The 25,356-nt window shown below is 45.6% G+C and overlaps 2 protein-coding genes across 17 annotated transcripts in view; one reads left to right on the forward strand and one right to left on the reverse strand.

Annotated features, from left to right (window-relative positions):
- Cd99l2 (CD99 molecule like 2) overlaps window positions 1-23,883 on the forward strand; it is a 43,804-nt gene extending 19,921 nt beyond the window's left edge. The window contains exons 6-10 of one of the 5 annotated variants that reach the window (XM_048797002.1): window positions 1,726-1,764; window positions 2,263-2,382; window positions 5,514-5,531; window positions 6,735-6,800; window positions 23,700-23,883. In XM_048797002.1, coding sequence (XP_048652959.1) covers window positions 1,726-1,764; window positions 2,263-2,382; window positions 5,514-5,531; window positions 6,735-6,800; window positions 23,700-23,791 — 335 coding nt within the window. In that variant the 3' untranslated portion in view covers window positions 23,792-23,883. Of the gene's footprint in view, window positions 1-1,725; window positions 1,765-2,262; window positions 2,383-5,513; window positions 5,532-6,734; window positions 6,801-8,001; window positions 10,987-23,699 lie in introns of those variants that run through there. The other 4 variants (XM_048797005.1, XM_048797003.1, XM_048797006.1 and 1 more) reach the window with 4 other exon arrangements.
- The window catches only part of Mtmr1 (myotubularin related protein 1), a 69,740-nt gene continuing 56,649 nt past the window's right edge, over window positions 12,266-25,356 (reverse strand). For 11 of the 12 annotated variants that reach the window (XM_015498012.2, XM_048797000.1, XM_048797001.1 and 8 more), the window contains 3 exons: window positions 22,127-22,240; window positions 18,937-19,113; window positions 12,266-14,627 (listed from right to left, as the gene is read on the reverse strand). In XM_015498012.2, coding sequence (XP_015353498.1) covers window positions 14,463-14,627; window positions 18,937-19,113; window positions 22,127-22,240 — 456 coding nt within the window. In that variant the 3' untranslated portion in view covers window positions 12,266-14,462. Of the gene's footprint in view, window positions 14,628-18,936; window positions 19,114-22,126; window positions 22,241-22,323; window positions 22,972-25,356 lie in introns of those variants that run through there. The other variant, XM_048796997.1, reaches the window with a different exon arrangement.

Genomic DNA, 25,356 nt, shown 5'->3' on the forward strand with positions numbered 1-25,356 from the left:
CTTGGCGTGGCTAACTCCAGTAACAAGGTTCATGCAACTCAACTGGACAGGATTTGGGGTGATGAGCTTTATTTTTCTATTTTTCCTCTAGCCTCACAGGATGAGATCCCTTTTTTGGAGAGGAAAGAATTACAGTTTTGGTTATCATCTTAAGTCAGTGTTTCTTATAATCACAGCTAGATAATCAGGAGCCTAAGTGTTTGGATCTGTTGGCCAGTCTCTCTGTGCACCCCTGGGGGGAGATGAGGAAGTGAGCAGGCTTGGGACTACACTCAGCTTCATTCTCTCTTTATGTTAAAGAATTACCTAGAGCTGGGTGCAGTGGTAGGATCCTGTAGTCCCAGCAGCTCAGGAGGCTGAGGCAGGAGGATTGTAAGTTCAAAGCCAGACTCAGCAATAGTTAGGCACTAAGCAACTCAGTGAGACCCTGTCTCTAAATAAAATTCAAAACAGGGATGGGATGTTGCTCAGTGGTCAAGTGCCCCTGAGTTCAATCCCTGGTACACACCCCCTCCCTCAAAAATAATTACTAAGAGGGTTCAAAACCTGGAAATCTAGCCACTTGAATGTGTCAACAGAGGGAGCCTATGTGGATATCTGCCTTTATCCTTGGCAATAGCCACCTCTAGAACAGCAGAGGGGACCAATGACAGGCCAGCATTGTAGTTCTGCAAGCACTCACTGGTGACCTTGTTGCCACTCACACATTAGTGTATATGGTGACTCCTACACTTCTTCCCACTCTGCTTTCTCCAACAATAGCAAGTGTGTTTGTTAGAAATGCTGTGTTATTTGTTTTGTGCATAGCTGTTCGTAGCCAATCTGAGATCTTTATAAGATGCATCTGATTCCATGATTCAGTCCTAGGTGGGAGAATAACAAATCTCATTTTCTCCTGCCCTTTGACTCTTTTTTTTCAAAAATAGATTTTATTTTTTGGAGCATCTTTAGATTCACAGCAAAATGAGTGCAAAGTACAGGGAATTCCCATATAGCCACTGTCCCTCACCAACCCCCCGCAATCATTGCCCCCCCCCACCATGGTACACTTTTTACATTCCATTAGCCTACACCTCCCAAGACTCTTTGATTAGTAAAGAAAATGTCAGAACCCATAGCCTCCAACACCACAGGTTGGATTCCCCTAAGAACTCTGGGCCCAGAAAAAATCATCTCCTTCCATCAATGAGCATTTGGTCCTAAAAGGAAGAGGGTGACAAGAAGTACAAACTCAGGGCTAATTAATGTCCTGAATTAGTATCAATTGCTTGTCAGGGAGTGTTTTGTGTGTGTGTGTGTGTGTAGAGCTCTGTGGAGTTGTATCACAGGTGTTGACTAGTGTTACTATTACTATGGTGGAGATGAACAGTTCTGTCATCACAAGGATTCTCCATGTCACCCACTTAGAAACACAGCCAAATCCTTCCCCCTCTATCCTCAACCCCTGTCAACATTCCTATGGGGGACACATGGTGTTGTCATTCAGTCAGGCCTGCCCTGTACTCAACCTCTGCTGCCTGCCAGCCTCTGCTCCCTCCCTTGTAGGTGGGGTGCTAAGTGCAGCTGCCCCATTGGACAGCAGAGAGAAAAACTAGGGAGCTAACTGAATGATGAGCAATTCTACCCTGAAGCCTGGGCTTTGCAGGTGACGAGCATAAAGAAACAGGCCCTGCCATCCACATCGCTGCAGGTTCACAGCAGACACTGTTTTTGTCCTTTCTCCAGGTGGTGGTGGCTATGGCAGCAGTGATGACCCTGGATCTGGTGAGTATCTGTACCCTAAGGTTTCATTGGAAGCCATAAGGAAAATAGTGCTGTCCCACAGCTGGTCTCAGGGTGTACCCTGCCCTTTCCCTGAATGTTTTCAGCAGAAGCCATAAGGCAAATAGCAGAGGGGTGCAGTCTTTAAAAGGAACTAGCATGAAGATCTGAATCCCAGGGGAGGTGGTCCAATGAGGGGGACTGTTGACCCAAGACCCAGAGCTGTGGCTGGGCCTTAGTAAGAGCGGGGACAGTACCATTTCCATGTCTACATTTCAAGTTCCTCAAAATGCAAGTCTTTATAGAAGACCAAAAGTATTTGGCAAATCCAAGGAGCACTGTGTCACTGTCATGCCTTGGACATCCATGGCTTAGCCTTCTTGCATGGACATGGGGGTTACGGCATCTGCACCAGCTTAGTTCGGGACAAGTAGAGAAACCCACTCCTGAGCTAAGCTCCAAGGTGCTCTGCAAAAGCTCTCCCTGTTCTTTTGTGCCCAGGCATGTCAGCAGAGACTGGCACCATCGCTGGAGTAGCCAGTGCCCTGGCCATGGCCCTGATTGGTGCTGTGTCCAGCTACATCTCCTACCAGCAGAAGAAGTTTTGCTTCAGCATTCAGCGTAAGTGCACCTGAACAGTGAAGGGGTCAGTGTAGACACATCCCTCCCACATCTGGCCCCACACTAGCTTCTAAGTGTACTGCCTGGGCCACGGTGTGGGGTACCCTTTTAAAATCCACAGGGACAAATTGAGGTCCAACTGAAGTGTACACCAGTGTACAACAGATGGGAGTTTTCCAGGTGACCTTGACATTCCAGGGGCCCCAGTACTCACAGGCTATATGGAGACAGAGCTCAGTGACCATTGTGGCATTTCCTTCCCTAGAATGGAAAGGGCCCTGGGATATCCTTATGGCCTCTGATCACATTCAAGGGGATGTGGGGCTACCAGAGGCTCTAGGTCAACAGCTCCCTCTCCTGCTGACCAGAAGGCCATACTTTCTCGGGGATTTTAAACATAGCAGCAAATGCCATTGGGCAAGCCAGGGCTCTTATGATTCTGAAAACATCCCCTTTCTGATGCTAAAAGGTTGCTATGGGGCCACACCCACTCCTGCCCTCACATCTTTTGCTGCTGTGACTAACAGACCTGACCAGAACAACTGTTGAGAAGGAAAATTTTATTTGAGGGCTCAGGATTTTCAGAGGTCCTAGTCTTTAGAAGGCTGGCTCCATTCCTTGGGGCTCAAGGTGAAACAGAACATCATGGCAGAAGAGCATGACAGAGGGAAGCAGCCCACATGATGATCGGAAAGCAGAGAGAGAGACTCCACTCACTAGACACAAATATGAACCTAAAACCATGCCCTCTATGCCCACCTCCTCCAGCCTCACCCTACCAGCCTTCACTTACCACACAGTTAATCCTGATCAGGGGATGAATTCACTGATTGGGTTGAGACTCTCACAATCCAATCTTTTCTCCTTTGAACCTTCTTGCACTGTCTCACACCTGAGCAATCCAAACCATATCCACATCCAAACCATAACAGTGGACCCCAAAACTAGTGGGAGGTCTGCACATTTACTGGAGGTCTAGAAGTGTCACATGGCATACCTCTTTGTCCTGCTGTTCTGCTCTTTTCCCTTCCTACGTACATGGGGAGGCAAGGAGAGGAACTGCCACTCTGTGCTTGGTCCTTAGCCATGGAGGTACTCAGACAAGAAGCCCTCTAACTTGGGAGGCAACAGGTTTCACCAACAAGGTTTGCTAAACAAGCAGTCTCGACCTGCACAACTGTTGCATTATCCTGTGGCTGTTGGGACAAAGAACCACAGTCTGAGTAGCTTAAAACAACTGAGACTCATTCTCACAGTTTTGGAGGCTGAAAATCTGAGGGCAAGATGTCAGCAGGGCCGTAATCCTTTTGGAGGCTCTAGGAAACGATTCTTCCATGCCTCTTACAGTTTCTGGGGGTTCCAAATGTTCTTTGGCTTGTGGCCATGTTGCTCAGTCCAGAAAGATCTCACTTTGAGAGGCTTAATAAGTAGTAGACTTCACTTTAGTGGTTTCAGACTCTTCTCCTGGAACCCTGGGACTTCTATGAGACTGGTGGCACAAACCTAAGCTTCCCAGGGCCCTATGACTGACTAGAGTGTGAAAAGTCTTATCAAGTTATCTCTATGCCCTGAAAAGTACACCCTGGAGTTCTGACTGGTAGGAGGAGCACTGAGGTGTGAGCTCACTCAGGTCCACTCAGGTCCATTCTCATACTTGACAGTGAAGAGGTTGGGGCCTGAGAGATGAAGTGATGTGGTCCAACTCCAAGTAGACCCTGATGACCCCATTTTACAAAAGGACTAGAGCTGGGTGAATGCAGATCATTCATTCACACCCAGAGCCTCAGGACTGTTCCTGTGGGTGAGAAGCCAGCCCTGTGTCTCAGCCTGGCAAGGGCAGGGCAACAGATGGCCAAGAGGACTTGGGTTGAACAGACAGGGTGGGTCTTCTGGACCTCAGCTGTATGAACAAATCTTGTGACCAAATAAGGTCAGAGCCACCCAGGTAGGAATAGAGAGGAGGAAAATGGGTTGATTTCCAAAACATAGAATAAACATCTTGATTGGATGTGTTTATAGGGACACTAAGGTAAAAGGAAAATACATTGTCTTCACACTTGTTTAATAAACAAACAGGTGTGAGGTTTCACACACTGAATTAGCAGGCAAAGTGGCTGGTTCCAGAGGGAACTCTCCCCCACTCTGTTGACCTTGGACTTTACTGCCCTTCTTTGTCAACCTCCCTCTTTCCCTGGGTGTCTGTCTCCCGAAGGTAAAGGCCTGGGATTCCCTCCTGTGCCCGACCTGTGTACTCCCAACCTTGGGACCTGTGCCACCCAATGTGTCTCCTCTGGGCCACAGCTCTCTCACTGTTGCCATGGCCACTGCCTGTCCAGGCCCAGGTCTTCTTCCATCTCCTAGCTGGATGGTTTCATCTGCCTCCTGCCTGCCCCTCTCCCCTCCCATAATTCTCCCTCTTCAAGAAGGACCTGTTTAAAATGCCTGGACCTCGTGTTTCCGGCTGCCCTCAAGTTATGTTCCAGGCCCTGAGCTTGGCATTCCAAGCCCACTATGGTGTGGCTCCTCCCTGTCCCTTGAAGCCTTCTCTACAGCCATACCCGCTTCCCTGGATGCCCTGCCCTCTCCACCCTGCAGCCTCTGTCTCCAGAGAGCTCCTCTTGTCCTCTGGCCCAGAGCATTTCCTCTCAGGAATCCTTCCCCAGGACCAGCCTGTGGCTGCACTGGCTGCACTTGCTGCACTTTTTTTGTGCTGCCACAACGCCCCCTGCTGACGTTGCCAGAACCTGCAGGGCCAGTGGGTTTGTGTCTGACTACACCCCAACCCTGCATTTCTCTGGACTGTCCATTCCATAGGGACTGTTGTGCTTCATGTACTGATGTGCTAATGATATATAGTCCAGGCCAGGATCAGAAACAGTCTTGAGGATATTTGTAGGGTGGCTAACCTCATAGACACTGTTTCTGTGGAGGGCCTGCTTCCACCTTCTATGTGGGCCTCAGGTGCTCTTGGTCACTACTGCTACCAAAGGAGCCCATGCTTTGGGGACTGTCAGCTTCCCCTGTCTGCCTCCAGTGCCAGTGGTCAGTGTGTCTCACAGAAAGCCCAAGAGTTTGGTTGCCAGGAGCTGAGTTCTTACTCCAGGGTTCTAAGATTCGTGTCTTGCCTTCAGATGCAGCGGAAGGTCAAGGTAACAACGTGCTTTGATTTACTTATGTTCCTTGTGCTTTGTCCTTGGACACCTCATCATTCCTCCCCCTCCCTTGCCTCATCTTGCTCTTTCTCATGCTCCCCACCCCATCCTCTTCCCTGGCACTCACCAACTTGGCTGCAACCACAACCATCTTTAGCTTTCCCTGATATGTGTGTGAGGATGCCACTTGCCAGACCCTCTGTCCCCAGGCCTGTGTGGCTGGGGGTCAGGGATGGGGCAGGATCAGAGAGGACACTGAGATGCCCCCTAGTGGCCATCCCTGAGGAGCAAGTACAGGCAGAAGCAATCTCCTAGCCCCCACCCATCAGGGCTGGGCCCTCCCCTGCCTGGCTGTGCATGGGGCTGGCCACCTGTGCCAAAGAGCAATGACTGCATTTTTCAAAGGCTCATCTGGCTTCCATCTTGAGCCCTTGGCCTGGGATGATAGTGTGACTTGTGCTAGTGCTTGGTCAATTGGTCTATTAGAACCACAATTTTCCTGCAGGGCCTGGGTTACCAAGAGATGAGACAAGGTCTGTGGATTCTCCTTTAGCAGCAGCAGGTGTGCTGTCCACTACAAGCCTCTGCTGGACTGAAGAGGATGCTTTGTTGAATCTCTGCATTCTAGTTAGCCAACTAGACTAGAGCAGCTGCCAGTAGACCCTGGGCCCTTCCAGCTTGGGTGGGGACAGCAGTTATTCCTGCTGCCAGGAGAAGCCATTTGGTTTCTCGGTGCAGGTGCTGCTGGGAAGGCCATGTGTTGGCAGGAGGCTTTGTTGGCATCTCCACAGTGAGCTCCATTCAGCCATCTGCCCCCTCCCTGTGCTGCATCCATCAGTCACTCATGTGGCACTTGGCTCTCTCACTACCTCCCTGGTCCCTGGGTCACACATGGGACCTGTGCATGGTGCTGAGCCCTGCTGTCTGGTGCCTCCTCTTCTGAGCAGAGCTGCCCTATAGGGACAGGGTGTCAGCGGCCTTTGATGCATAATATTTCATCTCTGAGGCACTGATGAGTACTCCTGAGCAGTGCAGTTCCAGATGGACAGTTTCAGTTGAGATAAAGGATGTCCAGGTTGTCCAGGACAGGGGTCTGAAGTGGGCAGCTACTGTAATGGAGGACTCGGTCAGCAGTGCTGAATCACAGGGGGCCCCTTTATTTCCATGCCCATCACTAACACTGCCATCCACCCTTTCCAGAGGGTCTCAATGCAGACTACGTGAAAGGGGAGAACCTGGAAGCCGTTGTATGTGAGGAACCCCAAGGTGAGGACATCTTGGTTACTATTCCTTACTGAAAGTCTCCTAGTTGGTGGCCCCAGCACTGAGCAGAACTGGGCTAGGGAAGCATAGAATGACCAGCCAGAGTAGAAGGCCACAAATGCCCAGGTGTGCCTGATCAGCCAGCGTCTTCTGGCTTCAGGAGACTGGCATTGCTGGGATGACAGAGCATCTGGTGCCATGTCAGCGACTTTTGGGCACTCCTGCTATTCTTGCTCTTGATTGATCTGAGCTGGAGCACCAGGTACCTCTCTGTTCCCTGTTGGCAGAAAGGGACATGTCCTGGACACATTTAGATAGAGCTGTGGGAAGACTTTTCACCTAGATCTATAGCCTTTTGATTTGAAAATTGCCAAAGGCAGGGCAGGCACATGGTTAAAACCCAGACCTTCTCAGCCTTCCCTTCCTTGCTCAGTGAGCACTTTTGGGCTTCAGGAACTAGCAGCAATTTGAGGCCACATAAGATCAGGCCACTGGTCTGGAGTGGCCAGCTTCTCCAGGAAGATATAGCCTGTGGCCCAGAATGCCAGTGGAGAGGCCTGGCAAGGCTTCAGGAAGCAGAAGGCAAGCCAGCTTCCTATCAGCTAAGGCTGGGATGGCACAGACAGGGAGACTAGCAGAGCCCAGGTGTGTTGTGACCAGAGTCACAGGGCAACAGCCATTATGATGGGGCCAAGGAGATCAGGAGGGACTGTTGTGTAAGGGGAACAAGGTTCTCATGTCATCATCAAGGTGTTGCCATACCAAATAGATGAAAATAGCCCTGGGTCCAAATGTGGAAAAAAAGGATTCTATGAGAGGTAGCATTCACTATCACAAGTTTTAAGACTTCTAGCCTCCATTGAGTGAGTGAGCACCTGTACTGGCCAAGTGCTGTATTGAGTGCTTTATTTAAAATAATCAGTAACCCTGTGAGGAGCATTCCAGATTCCAGGTGAGGAAGTGGAGGCTGGGCTCTGCAGAGCCTGGCTGGCTTCCCTTTCTCCCCCTTCACCCACCCAGAACATTGTTCCAGGGCCCAAGGCATGTCCGACACAGGGCAGGGAATGGGCCCCAGAGGAAGTGTGTCTGGGACAGGCTTGGGTCAGTTCCTGACCCAACATGCAGGAAGCACAATTCTGTCCCTAGCAGGGCCTTCTGTGCAGGATACAGGTGAGACCACCTAACACATGTCTTCTTTCCCTAGTGAAATACTCAGCACTGCAAACACAGTCTGCAGAGCCCTCGCAACCTGTACTGTCCTCCATCTGAGGCTCCATTCAGCAGCATACACACATGAAGGGTGCCACCACCCTTCGGCCCCTCATGTAGACCCCCAGCTGCTGTGCTACGCTTTCCACATCATTGGCTTCTTATTGTTGTGAGTTTTCCTGACAAGCTTTGAGTGTTCGTGAATTTGGTTTCTGTGCCCTGCCTGCAGGGTGGGGTGTCTGCCCTGCCCCAGGTGCTCTGAAGAGACTTGGTACTGAGACTCAAGACCCAGTTCCAGCAGATTACCAGCATCATCCTCGGAACCTGCTGGGTCACCAGCTCCTCAGAGCCATCCTGTCCCAGCCTCAGCATGGGGAGGGGAAACCAAGATGAGAGCAGGCAAGAGGACACTGGGGACGGCGTGGAAGGAGAGCATTTCTGCTTGGGTGATAAATCGAAAGGTGGTATGATCCCCCTACACACTGGAGTGGCTGACTCTGGCAGTGACCTCTGAGAGCTGTAAGTGGCTGGGTCCTGCTAGCACCCAGTTCACTTGGAACCCCTGCACGGGGCAGACAAATCAACACCAAGCAATGCCACACACATGTAATACCCAGGGCAGTGTTTTTCTTTTCCAATCCTGGATTTTACATTGCTGGCCTTTAGAGCTGGCACAAGTGGAGACTTTTCAGTTACTTCAGTGCAAATGTGCATCTCATGATAATCCTGCCCTGAGAGTATAAGAATCTGGAGAAGTTGGAAGCTGCGACTTGCAGCCCTAATTCCTACCAGATTCCAGAGGGGACTAAGGGTAGCCTTAGGCTGGCCAGGGTAAAATTCTTAAGAGTCATTTCTGCTTTGGAAATGTTTTCTACTGGGTGGTGGGTGGTCAGCCCACCCTGTATATGAGCTCATTTGAGTAGCAAGAGCTACAGGCATGGAGAACGAGCATTGAAACCAGAACCATGCTCATAGAAGTTGCCTAGAAATGTATGGGAGGGTACAGACCTGTAATCACAGCAGCTCAGGAGGCTGAGGCAGGAGGATCACAAGTTTGATACCAGCCTCAGCAACTTAGTGAGGCCCTAAACGACCCTATCTCAAAAACAAAACAAACAAACAAACAAAAAAAAAAAAACCAGACAGACAACAAAAAAATCAGGTTGGGGATGTGGCTCAGTTGTTAAACATCCCAGTTAAATTCCTGGTACCAAAGTAGAAGAAAAGAAAGAAAAAGAAATGTGTGGAAGGAGGAAAAGGAGCTGCTTCTGCCTGTGTAGCTCTGTAGTTATCCTCCTTGTCGATTCTGATGAAGAGCATTTGGAACATTGATGATATGTTAGACATGAGAACCCAAGGAATGGCCCCTAACCTGGCCCAAGTTGCGTGGTTTGGGCCAGAGCATAGCTGGCTTCATGGTATTCCTTTAGCCCTTGCCCCCAGCAAGCTCTGCTGGCAGAGGCTGAGCTACAGCATAGAGCCCTGTGTGCTGGTTATCAGTTTGCCATGTCAAAAAGCAATTGTTTGCTTCTTTGCCTCATGCTAGGCAATCCTTCTAAGCCACACCTCCAGCCTCCCAGAGAGCAATTCTGAAAGCAGAATATAAGTCACCAGCAGGCAAGATTCTATTTACAAAACTTCAGGGCGTCTTTGGACTGCATGATGGCCCCACGCATTCCACATGCTGCACATTTGCTCCTTTGCTGAGCTGGGATGAGGCATTCCCATTTCTTAAGGAAACCACTGAAATCCAAGCAGACCCCACCCACCATCTAATGCATGCTACCGTGTGTGTCCGTTGTTTTAAAAGCCTATTCATGCCGGAGGGGCTTCAGAGGTGGTGCTGTCTCTAGGTGGTCTGGTAAGCCCACTCCCAGCGAGTGCTTGCAGCCTTCCAGCTGTTCCCTGTCCTGTTTGGCCCAGACACACCAGCACTGGGTCTGAAAGGCAGGCTGGAGCACTGAGGATGCAGCAACATGAAGGAAGGGAAATGGGCCTCAGGAAGTCAGGGAGGCATTGTTTGCAAGATTTGCATGTTTCCAAGACCTTCCACACTGCTGGTGAGAATATCATCAATCAGATTTGTGCCTCCCTGATACCAAGGACATCAAGAGATGATGGCCCCACAGCCTGGCCATTGCTGAGCTGGAGGTGGCTATGAAGAATTTTTGCACCTCTGGTCTGTTGGCACCTAGACAGGGTGACCTCAGGTGTTATCCATCTTACCTTTATGGAGAGGCCCATCTGATGGCACAGACGTTGAAACCCTGCAGCCATGATGTAAAATAAATGCTCTCGGTAAAACCATTTTCTCAGTATCACTGACTTCAGTGACAAGAGCCCTATCTGCTCTCCCTTAGCTACCTCGGTGCCTTCTGCGTAAAGCCCTCCTGCATAAAACCCATCACTTGGCCCACAGGCGCTAACTTCAAGTGCCTGGACAGCCCTGGGCGGTCCTTGGCCTCCCATTTGCAGAGAGTATCATTCCAAGGGCTCCTTCTTCCCGCTGGCATTTGACACTTGCTTGGGCACTGTGGCCTGCAGAAGCCTTGGGAACTCCTCTCCTGTCTATAGGAAGGCTTCATTAGTCAGTTCAGGTCTGGTCCTAGGTGGTAGGAAAAAGGGAGTGATATGGAAAGGCCAATTGAGAACAGTGATTATCAGCCAAGCTTGGCAGGGAGAACTTATAAAAAGTTTAACATTTATAGTATTAGCTCTGAGTATATGCGAGTGAGCTCAGAGCTCCATGGAAGACTGCTAAGGGAGCCAGAAGATAGGGAACTTGGTGGGGAGGCGTGTCCTCATGCTGTGGGGCAGGCCCACTGCCTCCGCCACTTGGATTGGGGTTAGTATCATTTCTCTGAGGAAGAAGTGCTGGAGACCGATCTCAGAATCCTCTGTACATCCTTTTGTATGTGCTGTGTCCAAGTGTGAATTGTAAAATGTCTAGTGTGTGCATTAAACAAAATGGAACGTTGTATTGGGATTGTGTTGAGGTGCTTTTGTCACATGGCTCTCTTTACCTACAAGAGTTGATATGGAGCTGAGCTCATTCCCTTCATTTCCAGCCATAGGTTTTCTCCAAGTTGAGAGTTCTTGCAGTTACCTCCTCATGAACAGCCTAGTGTCAGGGCTTCTGGGGGTGGCCTCCCATTATACAACAGTTGCAGTATAATATGCCCAATATCCTGGGCTAGGAGGGCAGATGCAGGAGAAGAGCCTCCAGAGGCCACATCCAGGCTTCATGGGCTGCCTGATGCTGCAGCTTGCCAGGTAGCATCAACTCCTTTGGGAGGACAGATGTGGCTGCACTGCCTGGCAGCTTCCCAGCCCACTGCTCTGTCGTCAGAGAAAGCCAGTCACCAGCAAAACTTCTAGTCATGTGAGTTGTTTCAGGCAGAGAAAGCTGAGCAAGAAAAGGGGCGTTGTATCTGCCTGTGGAGAGTGGACTGTTGGGGATCAAGTCCCAGCAGACCACCTTGTCAACTCACAGCTTGAATTACAAACTGAGAAGATGGATGAAATTGTCAGCATGAACACGCTGCACAGATCCTGTGCAGTGATTGGAGTTGTTTCACGTTGATAGCAGTTTTTTTTTTTTTTTCATTTTGCTAAACTAGTCTGGTAGTGAAACAGCACCAAATCCTCAAACTCAAACTCACCATGTGACTGCCCTGTGCAGAAGTTCTACATGGCTAGTGGGGACCTGGCACAGTGGCCCTCCTAGCCTTCTGCTCTGGTGTCACTGCTGGGGATAGGTGCCTGGCAACTGATCCCACTGAGCATCTTCTGCCTAATATTAGGTTCTCTCACCCAGCAGTGCTTCTCACGGACAGTCAGAGATCTCAGGCCCTAATAAGAAGGTTGACCTGTAGGGGGCAGTGTGATTTCACACAGGCCTTTACAGGGCTCCAAAAACGTGAAGTTCCCTAGAAATGGGGAAAGGCCAATTTTAGGTTTTACACTGTACAAGGAGGACCCATTCCTTGACTCTTGGGTATTTCCAGTAGTTTTCCTGCCTTCAGCATTTCCTCAAATTTATGGGTAAGGGGCATTTCTCATTTTAAAATCAGAGTACTTATCTGTTCCAGCCAAACACTTAAGACTCCTGATGAATTAATTACATGTATGATTTTGTAAGTGAATATTTAGCCACTTTACATATATTATTTGTGGTTGGCATATAGTGAACTACTAATTTTCCCCAAGGGAAAAACCTACTAAAACACTTAAAGAGTGACAACAAAAAGACCAGGGAGCAAACATATTGTAATTTTAATGATACATTGAAATACAGTGCATCAGATGAGGCAAATACAATATTCTACCAGTTTTTAAAAACCTGAACCATAAAGGTTTTACATTCTAGTACACGTAAATAAAACAACAACAAAAAAGATGCTTACATAATAAAACTTTACTTCAAGTTGTTTTAGAAACGGTTCTGTTCTAGGAACATACAAAGGGAAATGCTCTGCTGTGCTTTTTTTAAAAAATCAAATGGGAGTTTCGAGGGATCTGGCTGGCAGAGACCACCCAGGTGAGGGAGCATGCAGCTTGGCAGGGGGCAGCTCCCACCCCACCCATACCAGCCAGCTCACCTCACCAAGAATTAGCACTCCTGGCTTCTCTGGTTCTGCCAAAAGCATCATCCACTCCACTATAAAAACATTTCTAGTACAGCTGGGGAATTATATTTTTCCAGGGGAATAAAAATGGGAAATATCTCCATTTAAAAAAAAAATCAGTGCATCAATGAATAATAGTTTATAAATCAGCTTTTGGATGTGTTGGGAACATAAATCAAATGTTAATTAAGCTATGATTTAGAAACAAATCCCCCAGATGATAAGAATTGAGAATTAATTTGAGGTTATCAAATTATCTTCAATAAATATTTCTAGTATCTTCTGGAAGGATAATTTTCTGTAAGAATCAGAAGATTGCAAGTTGAAAAAAAAATCTATTCTCTATATTTGACCATAGAAAACCTTTTTTAGGAATATATTTTAAAAAGTAAGGTCAACATGTAGGACTCTGTGTGGCATTCAGCAACTTGACACCAACCAGAAGAGGGTGCAAAACAGCAGTTCCGAGGCTGACCCTCTAAGCTTCGGAGAGTAATCTTACCTCCTGCTGCAGGTGGGGGTCTGGTGATTTGTAGAAATGGGCACAGCACTTGGCGGAGGGATGCTGGCACCCCACACGAAGGAGCTAAGAGTTGATCATAAATTCATTCTTGCAAGGACTCACAGAATCACAGAGCTTAAATTCATTAAGTGAAGGTGCAGAACGATGGAGAGAAGCTTGCCTAACTGAGGCTGGCTCTGAGAAGGAAGAACCGAGGGAAGAGTGTGCTCTGCTCTAGCAAACCTCAGCCATAGCACAGTGGTTGCTTGAAAATATGGACAGGCAGTCTTGTGAATAAACTGATGTGAAAGGGTTGTGATAAAATGACAAATATTATTTTGTCCAGGCAAATCACTGGACAAGAAAGCAGCCTTGCTTTGATACAGATGCCTGGCATCTGTCGAGAGGTGGTGGGCTGCAGAAACAGCCCAGGAATTATCAATAGGCGCTGCTCTTGAAGGAGCTGTCTGGGAGGCCAGCACTTAGGCACGGCTGTCTGAGTTCTCAGCATAACCTAATTTTTGCTGTCCTGAGGAACCCATTGCTCCCTGTGAATGGACTGGGCCACCTCAGGAGGCAAGTACAGAGTTTGGCTGAGGTCAATAACACATTGCCATTGAAATGACCACATCCAAAGCTTATTTCAAATGTGCCACACCAAAGTCAGCATGAAGTTCATTTGGAAAGAATTTATCACATAGTCCAGTTAAGCAGATCCCCCCTCAGGTGACTATTCTAAACATAAAAAAGGACATAGGAAAATAAAGGCATGTTTCTCTTTTTAAAAAATACCTTATATGTACACAAGAGTAATTGGTGCAGGAAGACCCCTTGCATGAAGATAACTGTTGACTAGATGGCAATTGTCTGTATTCCCCAAAACATTTCATTTAAAAACAGTTTTCAAGTTGTGGCAAAGAGCTGAAAGAAGCCACATGCCTGGCAGTGTGGTCTTTCAAGTGAAGGATGTTTTTTCTATGAAGGGTTTAGCTTGGAAAGAAATGGCGTGAGATGTTCTAAGCCTAAGTGCTGCGCTGCATCCACTCGAGTTTCCCCCACACTGTCTGTAGGAGAGGAAGGTGGTTCACAGGGTGTGTGTGACAGGTGGCTCCCCTGTGAACCCGCCTACAGGAGGGTCGCAGGCTGGTCACAAAACAAAAAGCATTTACTGACAGTGGGAGCTGCCACCTAGCCACACAGATGGTCCCTGGGCCTAATCCTAAGAGACAAGATCACAAGTTACAGCCCTAACAGTAATGGCCAGGTTCTTGAGCCGCCTGGGAGATGGTGGAGCAGCAAGATGGCCCGAGACACTGGCCTTGCTCATCAGACTGAGGTGTGGACAGGAGTGGCTGAGTGGGAGGGCGAGGAGCCCCGCTCAGACGAGGATGAGACGGCACGTGTGGCCACCTCCCGCTGCAGATCCTCCACCCGCTTCTGCAGCTCAGCCCTGACAGCCAGCAGCTCCTTGAGATTCTGGTGAATTGGCATCTGGTGGCGAGCAGAGACAAAGTCTCATTATTGGGCTGCTCTTACAGTACTGTGTTCCAACATCTAGACCCTCAGCTTTGTGGTTATTTCCTCACCCAGACTCCTGTGTTACAAGTCTCCTGGACCAGTTACTGATCTTTCCCCAAGTGTACACTGATCCCTTCCCCATAAGCCATGTGCTTCAGCTGCCACCCAGACTACCCTGCATCTACTGGCAACGAGCCAGGCTGGACTGGGCACCATTCAGGCCTTTTTGCCCTCTGCTCTCCTTGCTGGGCTCCCAGTTCTCAGGACAAGATTCACAGGCTCTGGTGAGACCGCAGACCTGAGTCTGCCCAGTGCAGACTCAGCCGAGCAGTCTGCTGAAGACCGTCAAACACACATGGTGCTTCCGGGCTGCCCAGCTAAGCCATGTTCACATGCAGACCCTGCTGCCTCCAAGAGCTCTGTATTTGTGCATTTTTATAAATAGTCTCCCCGACTGAAAAATACATCTGTTAAATCAGAACTTTCTATAACTTGGAGTTGTGTTTATTTGCATGAAGTAGAGCATAAGGCTCCAGAGGGGTGATGCCAGGGGAAAGGGACCAGCCTCTCACTCTATTCAGTACTTTTGCTCAACTGCTTCACCCTAGTTATCTTTCTTTTAAACCCACAGATTGGGATGGGACAATAAAGAAACTAGAAGGTCACGCTATTTTACAGTCATAGCACCTAGCTCTCCAAACTACCAAGACAGCCTCAGCACCTACTAGAAGCCCAGAGATCAAAGACCTGGACTTTCACAGGCTGTGAGCAAAGTTGACTAGGCAGGGAGGTCACTAGGGAAGTGAAGAGGCACAGGGCGGGGTCTGGATCCTTTTCTCCTCCCATACCCACTGAGCACACACAGGTACTAGGTGGATTCCAAGCCTCAAGCAGACCTTGTGATGTACCATGTTAATACCCTCTAGTGGCTTCTTCCCCTTGCCCTGAGAGTAACACCCTGAACTTGACCTCCAGGCACTAGCCTGCTTCTCTAGCTCATCACTCACCAGGTCAAAGACTTGAAGCTGCACCATCATGGTGCCCTGGTGATCAGCCCTTCTGGTAGGTGGGGGGAAGAACAAGAGAAGGGAAGAGGAGTAAAGATAGGGCATCTGCATGCTTCCAACATCACAGGGTGCTCAGTAACCAGCACCAAGGAGGCTAAGAACACACTCTCCTTTGTCAGACCATGGGAAGAAGAAGGTAGGGGACAGCAACATCAGGGTCTTATAGCAAAGGCTAATCCTTAAAGGACACTAACAATGACAATAGTTCTCTTAACCTTAGAATCTCTCTGGGATTTTGCTCATCTGTGGGATTGTTTGATTCCAATCAGATGAGGGAATGCTTTGCAATCAACCACCATTATTAACATACACATGAGCTTCCTGGAGCAGAGCATGCAGGGGAAGAGTCTCCTGCACACCCAGGAAATGAGACCCGGGCTGCCCAAGTGTGCCAACATCACCTTATGTCCTCAGGGAGCTTTTCGTAGTTTTCTCATGTATCAGGTTATTTGCCACTAAGCAAAGGGGTGCCTGAAAAACAGATGACTCTGAGACTTAAATGCAGGACTGCGTTAGAGAAACTTACCAGAGAAAGGCTAGCTATGTCTGACCCAGGTGTGCTAGCATGTGTGAGGCATAAGCCAAGGCCCAAAGGAGGAGGATGCTCACTGGCTCTTGGTCCCACTCAGCCGTCCTCTGATAGGTTTTAAGAGGGAGCCCCTCTCACAGAAGCGAACCCTGCCATCTCCTTCTCAGAGCAAAGAGACCCAGTAGGCTTGTGTCCCCTGCCTTTCCTCCTATATCCCTCCTCCTCTCAGCCCCACACGACTCTGTTCCAATCACTACACACCTATGGCAACCTACCTCATGGCCTTCTGCTTCCCATCCACCACAGTGCAGCCAGAGGGAGGAAGCTTTCCCCATCATACACCTGGCCTTGTGCAAATGCCCACCTGCCTCCCTAGCATGGTATATCACCAGTGTCCCAAAAGGCCATGTGCCCAGCATGTTGTGTTTGTGGCCTTTAGTATAAAAGCTGTAGCCATGGAGATACAGCATAGGGAGAACACAAAAAACCGGACACCCACCTTCTACACCCCGCCCCCAGTACTGTGGCAGGTACTTGGCATAGATTTGTATCATGCTTGCACCTTGCCGTGAGGCTCAGGGCCTTGCTCCAGATCAGGACTGAGTTATTGCCAGAGACCCAATTTGGCCCTGCTGAGGGATATCCTTCCACAACTGCACACAAGTTGGCAAGTCCTGGATGAGTTATGGCTTTTCAGACCTTCCTTCACCCTCTGCACTGTGGGACTAACATGAAGTCACAGGCACAGTGCCCAGTGGCACACTAAAGGACCTCAAGATAGGCAGCTATAGCCATGTTCCCTTGATCATCATCACGCTGAAACGGAACGCTCTTCCATGAGGAAACATCAAGAATAGATCTCTTACAAAAGATTTGCTCCCTGCCCTTACTTGTTTCTAATGGAGAATGAGCATAACAGGGTGTGTGGCTGGGCCTGTGGCACCGGCAGAATGAGCCAGCACAGTGCTTCAAGGGGATGCTGCTTACATTTCAAGTCTATGACCTGCTAAGCCCTGCAGTAACTGAGAAACCCCTCTAACCAAAAGAGCACCAAACAGTTGGTCCCTGGAATCACTAAACAGACTATTTAGTGGTTCTCTCTACATAATTAAAACAAAGATGTGACTTTCTACAGCTGCCCAGCAAAGAAGAATTCAGCCAAGTGCCTGTGACAGCAAAACACACAAAGGAGGATGCTGCTGGAAGCGGGTGAAGGCTGGGTCTCCTAGGTACAGCAGCAAAGGCAGGCAGAGTAGATCTGGAGCCTGGACTCCAGTGAAAGGATGGCAGTTCACCCTGCACTTCCACACCTGCAGAGCTTTGAGGTGCCACTTGTGCTACTTGGAGCCACCAGCCCCAGCCAGGGAAGAGGAGAGGGAACAACAGAGGTGAAGGCAACAGGGAGTGTAGGGCCTAGCTCAGAGAACTATGTAAGTGCTATGATCAGTGAACACTGAAAAATGCTCCTGCAGTTATAAGGCAGCAGGGATTAACTCACAGGATCTAGAGGACGAAAGGGCTTTTGCAGCTGGAACAAATGGAGTGAAACAGTGAAGCATCAGGGAAACAAGAAGCAAGTGTGACTGGTGTGGGCTGCGACATCAGAGCAGAAGATCCAAGGAGGAGATGGGTCACAGCTGCCTGGGGCAGCAGAATGTGCACATCAGACTGAACCCACAGCTGAGGCTCCATGTAAGTGCACTGTTAGCCCCAGGAGTTAGGAAAGGGACGGTGCCCTCTGGAGTTCCAGTGCCAGACAGCTGAAAGTAAAATGAACAACTGGACTTTGCCCCTGTCTGTGAGGCTTGGGGCTAAGATGGAGCATGTGAGGACACCATGAGAGGGACAGATGGTTGAGGAGGAATGCAGAGAGAGCAGGCAGGCTACATCACTGGCTGATGGGGGAAAACAGTGGTGTGAACAATGGCTGGGCAGCATACTCCTGGTGACTGTCTGCTAAGCCTTGGGAGTGTTATCTTAAGAAGAAACCTCAGCAGAAAGCTCTCTGTCCACAGAGGTGAGGGCTGTCTCCTTCCCTCATTCTCCACACCCAGACCCCACCAGGCCTGGCCACCCATGTACAGAAAATTGGGGGTGGGGAGCGGGGATGAGTCAAAACCCATGGCAAAGCCCCCAAACTCGGGGAGCATTCAGAATAGGTCACGGGAGGCATCGCTCACAGCCAGAGCTCAGCCACCGAAGAACACAAAGTACAGGCACAGGCTTGGCTGACTGGCCCTGTCTATGTATTTTTCTCTCAGTTTTTACCATCTCAGAAAGTATTACTGTGAAACAGTCTAGGATGGTAAGGCAAACATTACCCCTTCCTGGAGGGGAGGCTGTTCTGTGCCTCTGCCCATGCCTTCTTTCTACTGTGCTACTACAGCCTTTCCACCAACTCCACACTTACATTAGCTAGAGTAGGTACTACTCCACCCATAAGACTTCCGAGCAACTTATAAGACTTAGAGCCAAACACAGACAGGATTCTCTCCATACCTTCCTCAGTAGAGAACAGAGGGGGGGAAGGAGGAGGTTTTCAACTCTAACAGCTTGGGGTTGGCCTATAGGAATATGAATGCAAAGAACTGCAGTACTTTAGCACCCATCATGCACACATTTTATAACATCATCTTCACCAGGAAAGAGACGTGTTCCTATGAGGAGAATAAAAACAAAAAGGTACCTGTGGTCGCATTCGTGGATTCCATCGTACATAATAGTTCACCCATAATTCCAAATGACTCAGACTAGCAACAGGATATAACACATGGTTTTCATAATTCACAAAGAAGGGATTAGAAAATTCATCTAGCTGGCTATTGATATAAGACCATAAAGATATAGTCTTTGTATATATATCCTGAAAAACAAAAAAGGAATAATTGAAATAAGCTTTTCTTCATATCCCAAGAATGAGTATTACATAAAGAAAATGACTGGAATAATGAAGAGAACTCAAAGAGTTACTAGGCCCCACCCCCATCCTCCCACCAAGTCTGGCCTCATGCTGGGGACAACATGGGAACATGCACTGCTTGCTGTCCTGGAAAAACATATTGCTGATGTTAGGCAACATCCAGTAAGTGTGTCTGTGGGGAGGCAGAATGAGAACTTTCCAACATCCACAAGATGATAGGACTCATCAATAATAAATACATTTTTTTTATTCTGGTTTAAGTTTTGCTTCTGTGACTGTTCATGTTGACAAATGTAGGTAGAATTTACAGTTAAGATCCCTTGCAATGGAAAAACCATACATATCTGCAGAATACTGTGCCATGACGGCAGACTGGAAAAGCTGCCTATAGAGAAGTATGCATATCTTCCCCTCAATTTTACAGTACACTATTTAGAAATGATTAACAATTTGCATTGCTCATCTGAATGAAAACACCCAAATTTGTAGGGATGGGGACAAGACAGAGAAGCATTAAACAATGGATCAAACAGTGAAAAATTCAAATGAAGAAAATAGGTCAAGAAAATGTTCTATTATTCTGTTGCTTATAAAAATGTTTACTTCCCACTGGAACATTCAATTATGACCATTTAAGTTCTTATATTTATAAGAGAAATACCACCAATAATTCAAAGGATCCAGAATAGCCAAAGTAATTATCAAAATGGAAGAACAAATTAGGAAGACTCATATTTGCCATTTTCAAAACTTACTACAATAATCAATACCAGTGGTGCTGTCATAAGGATAAACATAAAGATTAACAGGACAGAATACGGGGTATACTGGGGAATGATACTGGCCAAATTACATTGTGTGCATGTATAAATATGTAACAATGAATCCTGTCATTATGTATAATTATAATAGACCACTAAAATATGAGAAAAAAGAGTATAAAAATGAATTCTTGCATTTATAGTCAACTGATTTAGAGCAAGGGTGGCAAGACTTCAATGGCAGAAAGACAGTCTTTCCTCCAACTAGTGCTAGATAGCCAATACAAAAGAATGCAGTTGGACCCTTATCTCACATCATATACAAACATTAATTTAAAATGAATCACATACTGAAATTTAAAAGTTAAAACTGTAACATTTTTAGAAGAAAATAGGATCAAATTTTTTGTGATCTTAAGCTATGATTTCTTAGATATGGTAACAGAAGTATAAGCTACAAAAGAAAAAAAAATGGACTTCATCAGGATTAAAAACTTGTGTTTCCAAGGACATCATAAAGATAGTGAAAAAAATAACCCACAGAATGAGAGAAAAAAACTACATATCATATATCTTATTAGGGACTTGTATATATAAAATGTGTCAATAATGAAACTAACAAATAACCTAATTAAAAATGGACAATAGACCTGAATAGACATTTCTCCACAGAAGATAGACACATGACCAATAAACACATAAAAAGATGTTCAACATCATTGATTGTAAAGGAAATGCAAATTAAAAACATGTCATATTACCAAGTACGATGGTTATTATTTTTTAAAGAAATAATAAGTGTTAGTGAAATGCAGAGAAATGAGAACCCTCAGACATTGCTGGTAATAATGCATAATGGTGCAACTGCTTTGGAAAACAACCTGGTGGTTCCCCAATAAATAAGTTAAACATATATTTGTGGCATGACATAGCAATTCCATTCTTTTGTATCCAAGAGAAACAAAAGTATATGTCCACAAAAAATTATGAATGTTTATAATACACCATTATTCATAAGAGCCCCCAAGTGAAAATAACATAAATTTCTATGAACCAATGAATAGATAAAAAATGTCATCTCGGGCTGGGGTTGTGGCTCAGTGACAGAGCACTTGCCTCGCATGTGTGAGGCACTGGGTTCAATCCTCAGCACCACATAAAAAATGAATAAACAAAATAAAGATACTGTGTCCATGTATAACAAAAATATTTTTAAAAATGTGGTCTATTCATACAATAGAATATTACTCATTCACAAAAAAAGAATGAAGTACTGGCACATGATGAACCTTGAAAACATGTTTTCGTTCTGAAAAATGAAGTGAAGGAAGTCAGTCACAAAAGTCCACCTACCGTATGACTCCATTTATATGAAATGAAATCAAATCCATAGAGACAGAAAGCAGATTAGTGACTGCGAGAGGCTAGGGTGTGTGGTGTTTATTTTTGAAGTGATAAAAATTTTATAAAATTACATATTGGTTATGGTTGCTCAATCTGTGTATATGCCAAAACCACTGAACTGTACACTTTAAATGAGTGAATGTCATAGTGTATAAATTAAATCTCAAGAGACTAGGCTTTTTTTTAATAGTAAATTTTGCAGTCCCCCCTCCACCAAAATAGATGAAATCATAGTTTAAATTCTATATATGAATTTCACTCTTCTGCTGCTGGGTTTTCCTTTGTTTTAAAGAACTTTATTATGATATGATGATTACCATAAACTTTATTCTTTATTTTTTTCCCCTTTTAAGTTAACAGGGCTCAATCACACTGAATGCAGAGGAGTACAGATTTGTGTTACTCCTCAGAAAGTCATGGGCTGGAGCTGGGGCTCAGTGGTAGAATACTTGCTTAGCACATGTGAGGCACTGGGTTTGAGCCTCAGCACCACATAAAAATAAATAAATAAAAGGATTGTGTCCATCTACAATTAAAAAAAAAAAGAAAGAAAGAAAGAAAGTCATGGGTTCATTGGGTCCCAACCACTATAAAGTAAGAGGCTCATATTAGACATATGTGCTTGAGTTGCTAGAACCCCGTGAGGGCTTCTAGTATAAGCCCCACCTCCTTGCACACTTACAGATAGCAGCAGGACCAGAAGCCAAGTCCTCCCTCCATTTAGGCCTCCTTCTATAATAGTCCTTATTGGAATAGGTGCCTGGGCAACATGGGAGACATAAGACACTTACCTCTTTGAGCCGCTGTTGTTCACAGTTACACAGAAAGGTCCCAAAGAGACAGCTATAAAGGTGATCCAAAATTGTAATCAAGAATAGTTCATTAAACTCGAATGCTGAAGGAAACTTAAATGGAGAGAAAAATAAGGTTGTCTTAAAGTCTAATTTCTAAAATAAAGTAATAACACTTCATTGTGAAAGATAACTAAATTACTGTTTGGAATTTATCAAGATTAAAAGGCAGAAAGACCCTATGTCTTAACTATCTAAGTTTCAAGTCCAAGGTGATCTGTCTGGCTGAGAAACAACAAAATTTGTTGTATTTTTCTATGCCTAAAATATTTTATGTAGTTTCTACTTCTCACAATGTAGGACAGAGCTCAGGTTCACCCTTCTGACAGCAACAGAAAACTGGAAAAAATATATGAAACAAAATGTTTTGATATATTGGCAATAGGCAACAAGAGACTGTGACCTTGAGAGAAGGCAAATAAGTGAGGGGAGCACTATTATTGTTCCAGCTTCCTATTTGGAGGCACACTGTAGGCCACACAGCAGGAAGGGAGACCCTGGGTTCAACATATACCAAAAGTGAACCAAGAAGAAATAGAAAATATTAATAGCTCTTCTATCCATTAAAAAAAAAACAACTCGTAACTAAGAACTTTCCCACGAACACAACCTCTCAACATATATCCCTGAATTCTTACTGATATAAGAGCAAATTGAACCTGGCAGCATATTAAAAGGGTAATACAAGCTGGATGTGGTGGCACACACTTGTAATTCCAGATACTCAGGAGGTTGAGGCAGGAAGATCGTAAATGTATCCATAGCCTGGACAACTTAGCAAGATCCTGTCTCAAAACAAAAAGGATGTAGCTTAGTGATAAAGCACTTGCCTAGCATGTGAGAGGGTGATGGTAGGGTTTGTCTTAGGAATGCAAGGCTGGTTTAACATCTGAAAATTAATGTTACCCCAAAAGCCATTATTATAATTCATCATATTAACAAAAACTATATAATCATCTCAATTATTTTAGGTAACTGATGATAGGGCTTTACAGAATTCCAATGAGACTATTAGCATTGCCAGCAGGTTTTAGCTAGTAGCTGGCATTGAGTTATCTGGAAATGATAATAATGATCTCAGCATCAGCATATACTGGGTACCTACTGTATGCCAGAATTCTAATTTTAAAAAATAGTGAAATATTCATCACCTACTGAATGAAGCAGAGCCAACTAGAACAAAACCAAATAGAGTTACCTAGTGTATCTGTATTGAAGTCAGTTTATATAAAAGACCTATTCTCCAATCAGAGTGATGTTTTGCACACTATTATGACTAGTCCTGATATCTCTAGAGTGATAATGAGGATCACTGAAAGACAAGTTTACTTTTTAATTTGTCTTTACTAATTTACTATACTAGGAATAGGGTTTTCTATTAGAAACAACAGTCAAATGATGACAATCTAGACTCCACTTGAAACTGTGATTTTCTTCACTAAGTTATTACATTAGTTGATTTAAAAAATTAAGTATAGTGACCTTCAATAAAGATTTGCCTTTCTCTCCTCAGGGACTGATCTCATAGAAACACAAATATCTCTCCTTAAGGAGCCCAAACATAATGTTGCTTCTTCAGAAACTTCTGGAAACCAGCCGTGGTGATTATTCTTCTGGTATTCTTGTCCCCAGGTTAAGTAAATCAACAATATGATGTCTCTGGCTGAAATACTAATAAAATCTACTTGTGAATTCTCTCCTGGGTTTTTAAGACTGCTCACTACAACTCTAACAATGGCCTTACATTGAAAATGGCTGTTTTTTTTATAATAGGGAGTGAACCCAGGAATACTCTACCACTGAGCCATAGTCCCAGACCTTTTAATTTTTTTTTCTATTTTGAGGTAGGATCTCACTAAGCTGCTGAGGCTGGCCTGGAACTTGTGATCCTCCTGCCTCAGCCTTTTGAGTTGCTGAGACTACAGGCATGTGCCACTGCATCTAGCCCAAATGGCTGTTTTTTATTTTTTGTTTTTAATGTCAAATGTGCTATGTCCATTTTCCCAGAATCCCATAACTATGCTGAAATCCTAACCCCCAAGGTAATAGAATTAGGAAGTAGGATTTCTGGGGGGTAATTAAGGCACGAGGGTAGAGTCCTCATGAATGGGATTAATATCTTTACAAAAGAGGCTAACAGTGCTCCCCTGTCCCTTCCATCATCTGAAGTGACAGTGAAAATGTGTCATCGATGAACCAAGATGTAGACCTTCATCAGACAGAATCTGCCAGCACTTTGATTTTAGACATCTCAACCTCCAGAACTGTTGAGAAATTTCTGTTGTTTATAAGCCACTTGGTCTGCAGTATTTTGTCATAACAACCCAAATAGACTAAGACAATAAGCATTCTTACTGGTTCCCACAAGCCTGCATGCTAGATTTGGGAGTCTGGGTAGGTACGTCTTAGTGCCACAGACAAGCCTTGTGGCCAATTGCATACCAGGTATGGGAGGGCAAAGTGGGCAGGGTTCAATCCAACCTTATTGGCACCTATGAAAACCAAAAAACAAAGGCTTCATCTATCTATACTCACTTTGGTTCATTGGGTAAAGATTGCCATTCATACTCAAAGGGTATTGTGGCATTAAGTTCAACTAAGAAAACAACTCTCTGGGGAAGTAGTAGCAGCTAGAGCAATACAAATAAAATATTAACTCTCTGTCATTCAGTATGTTTTAATTTCTTCACTTGGAAACTATACCATTCCCACAAAAAAGTAGACTTTCAAAATATCCACAGTAATCTACAATAAAATTCTGTACCTCTTGAGGAATGCACATTTATTAGTAACTATTAAACCTATCCAAAAGAGTAAAGGTGCAATTAAACTATGACTACTATAGAAAATCTCTGAGACTAAAGATTCCCTCAATTATTTTCCCTTTGTTCCTTTTCTAACAGTTTGTCAACATTTAGACTAGTTCATTTTATTCTGAGATTTTTAACAACTTTACACTGACTTAGCATAGTTGATTTAACTTTGGGCAACCTAAAATAAGCCAATCTTGTTACATGGATGCATCAATATCAATCATTTGTTAATTAAGTGATAAACACTAATCATTTATCTCTCCTAATGTATTAGCAATACACACCTTTCATGAACAGAATATTTGAGCTGTGGGAGGCACCCAAAATGTTCTAATCCAAACCCCATATTTTCTTTCT

The sequence above is a fragment of the Marmota marmota genome, unplaced genomic scaffold, assembly GCF_001458135.2.
Source record: "Marmota marmota marmota unplaced genomic scaffold, marMar, whole genome shotgun sequence".
Lineage (NCBI taxonomy): Eukaryota > Metazoa > Chordata > Mammalia > Rodentia > Sciuridae > Marmota > Marmota marmota.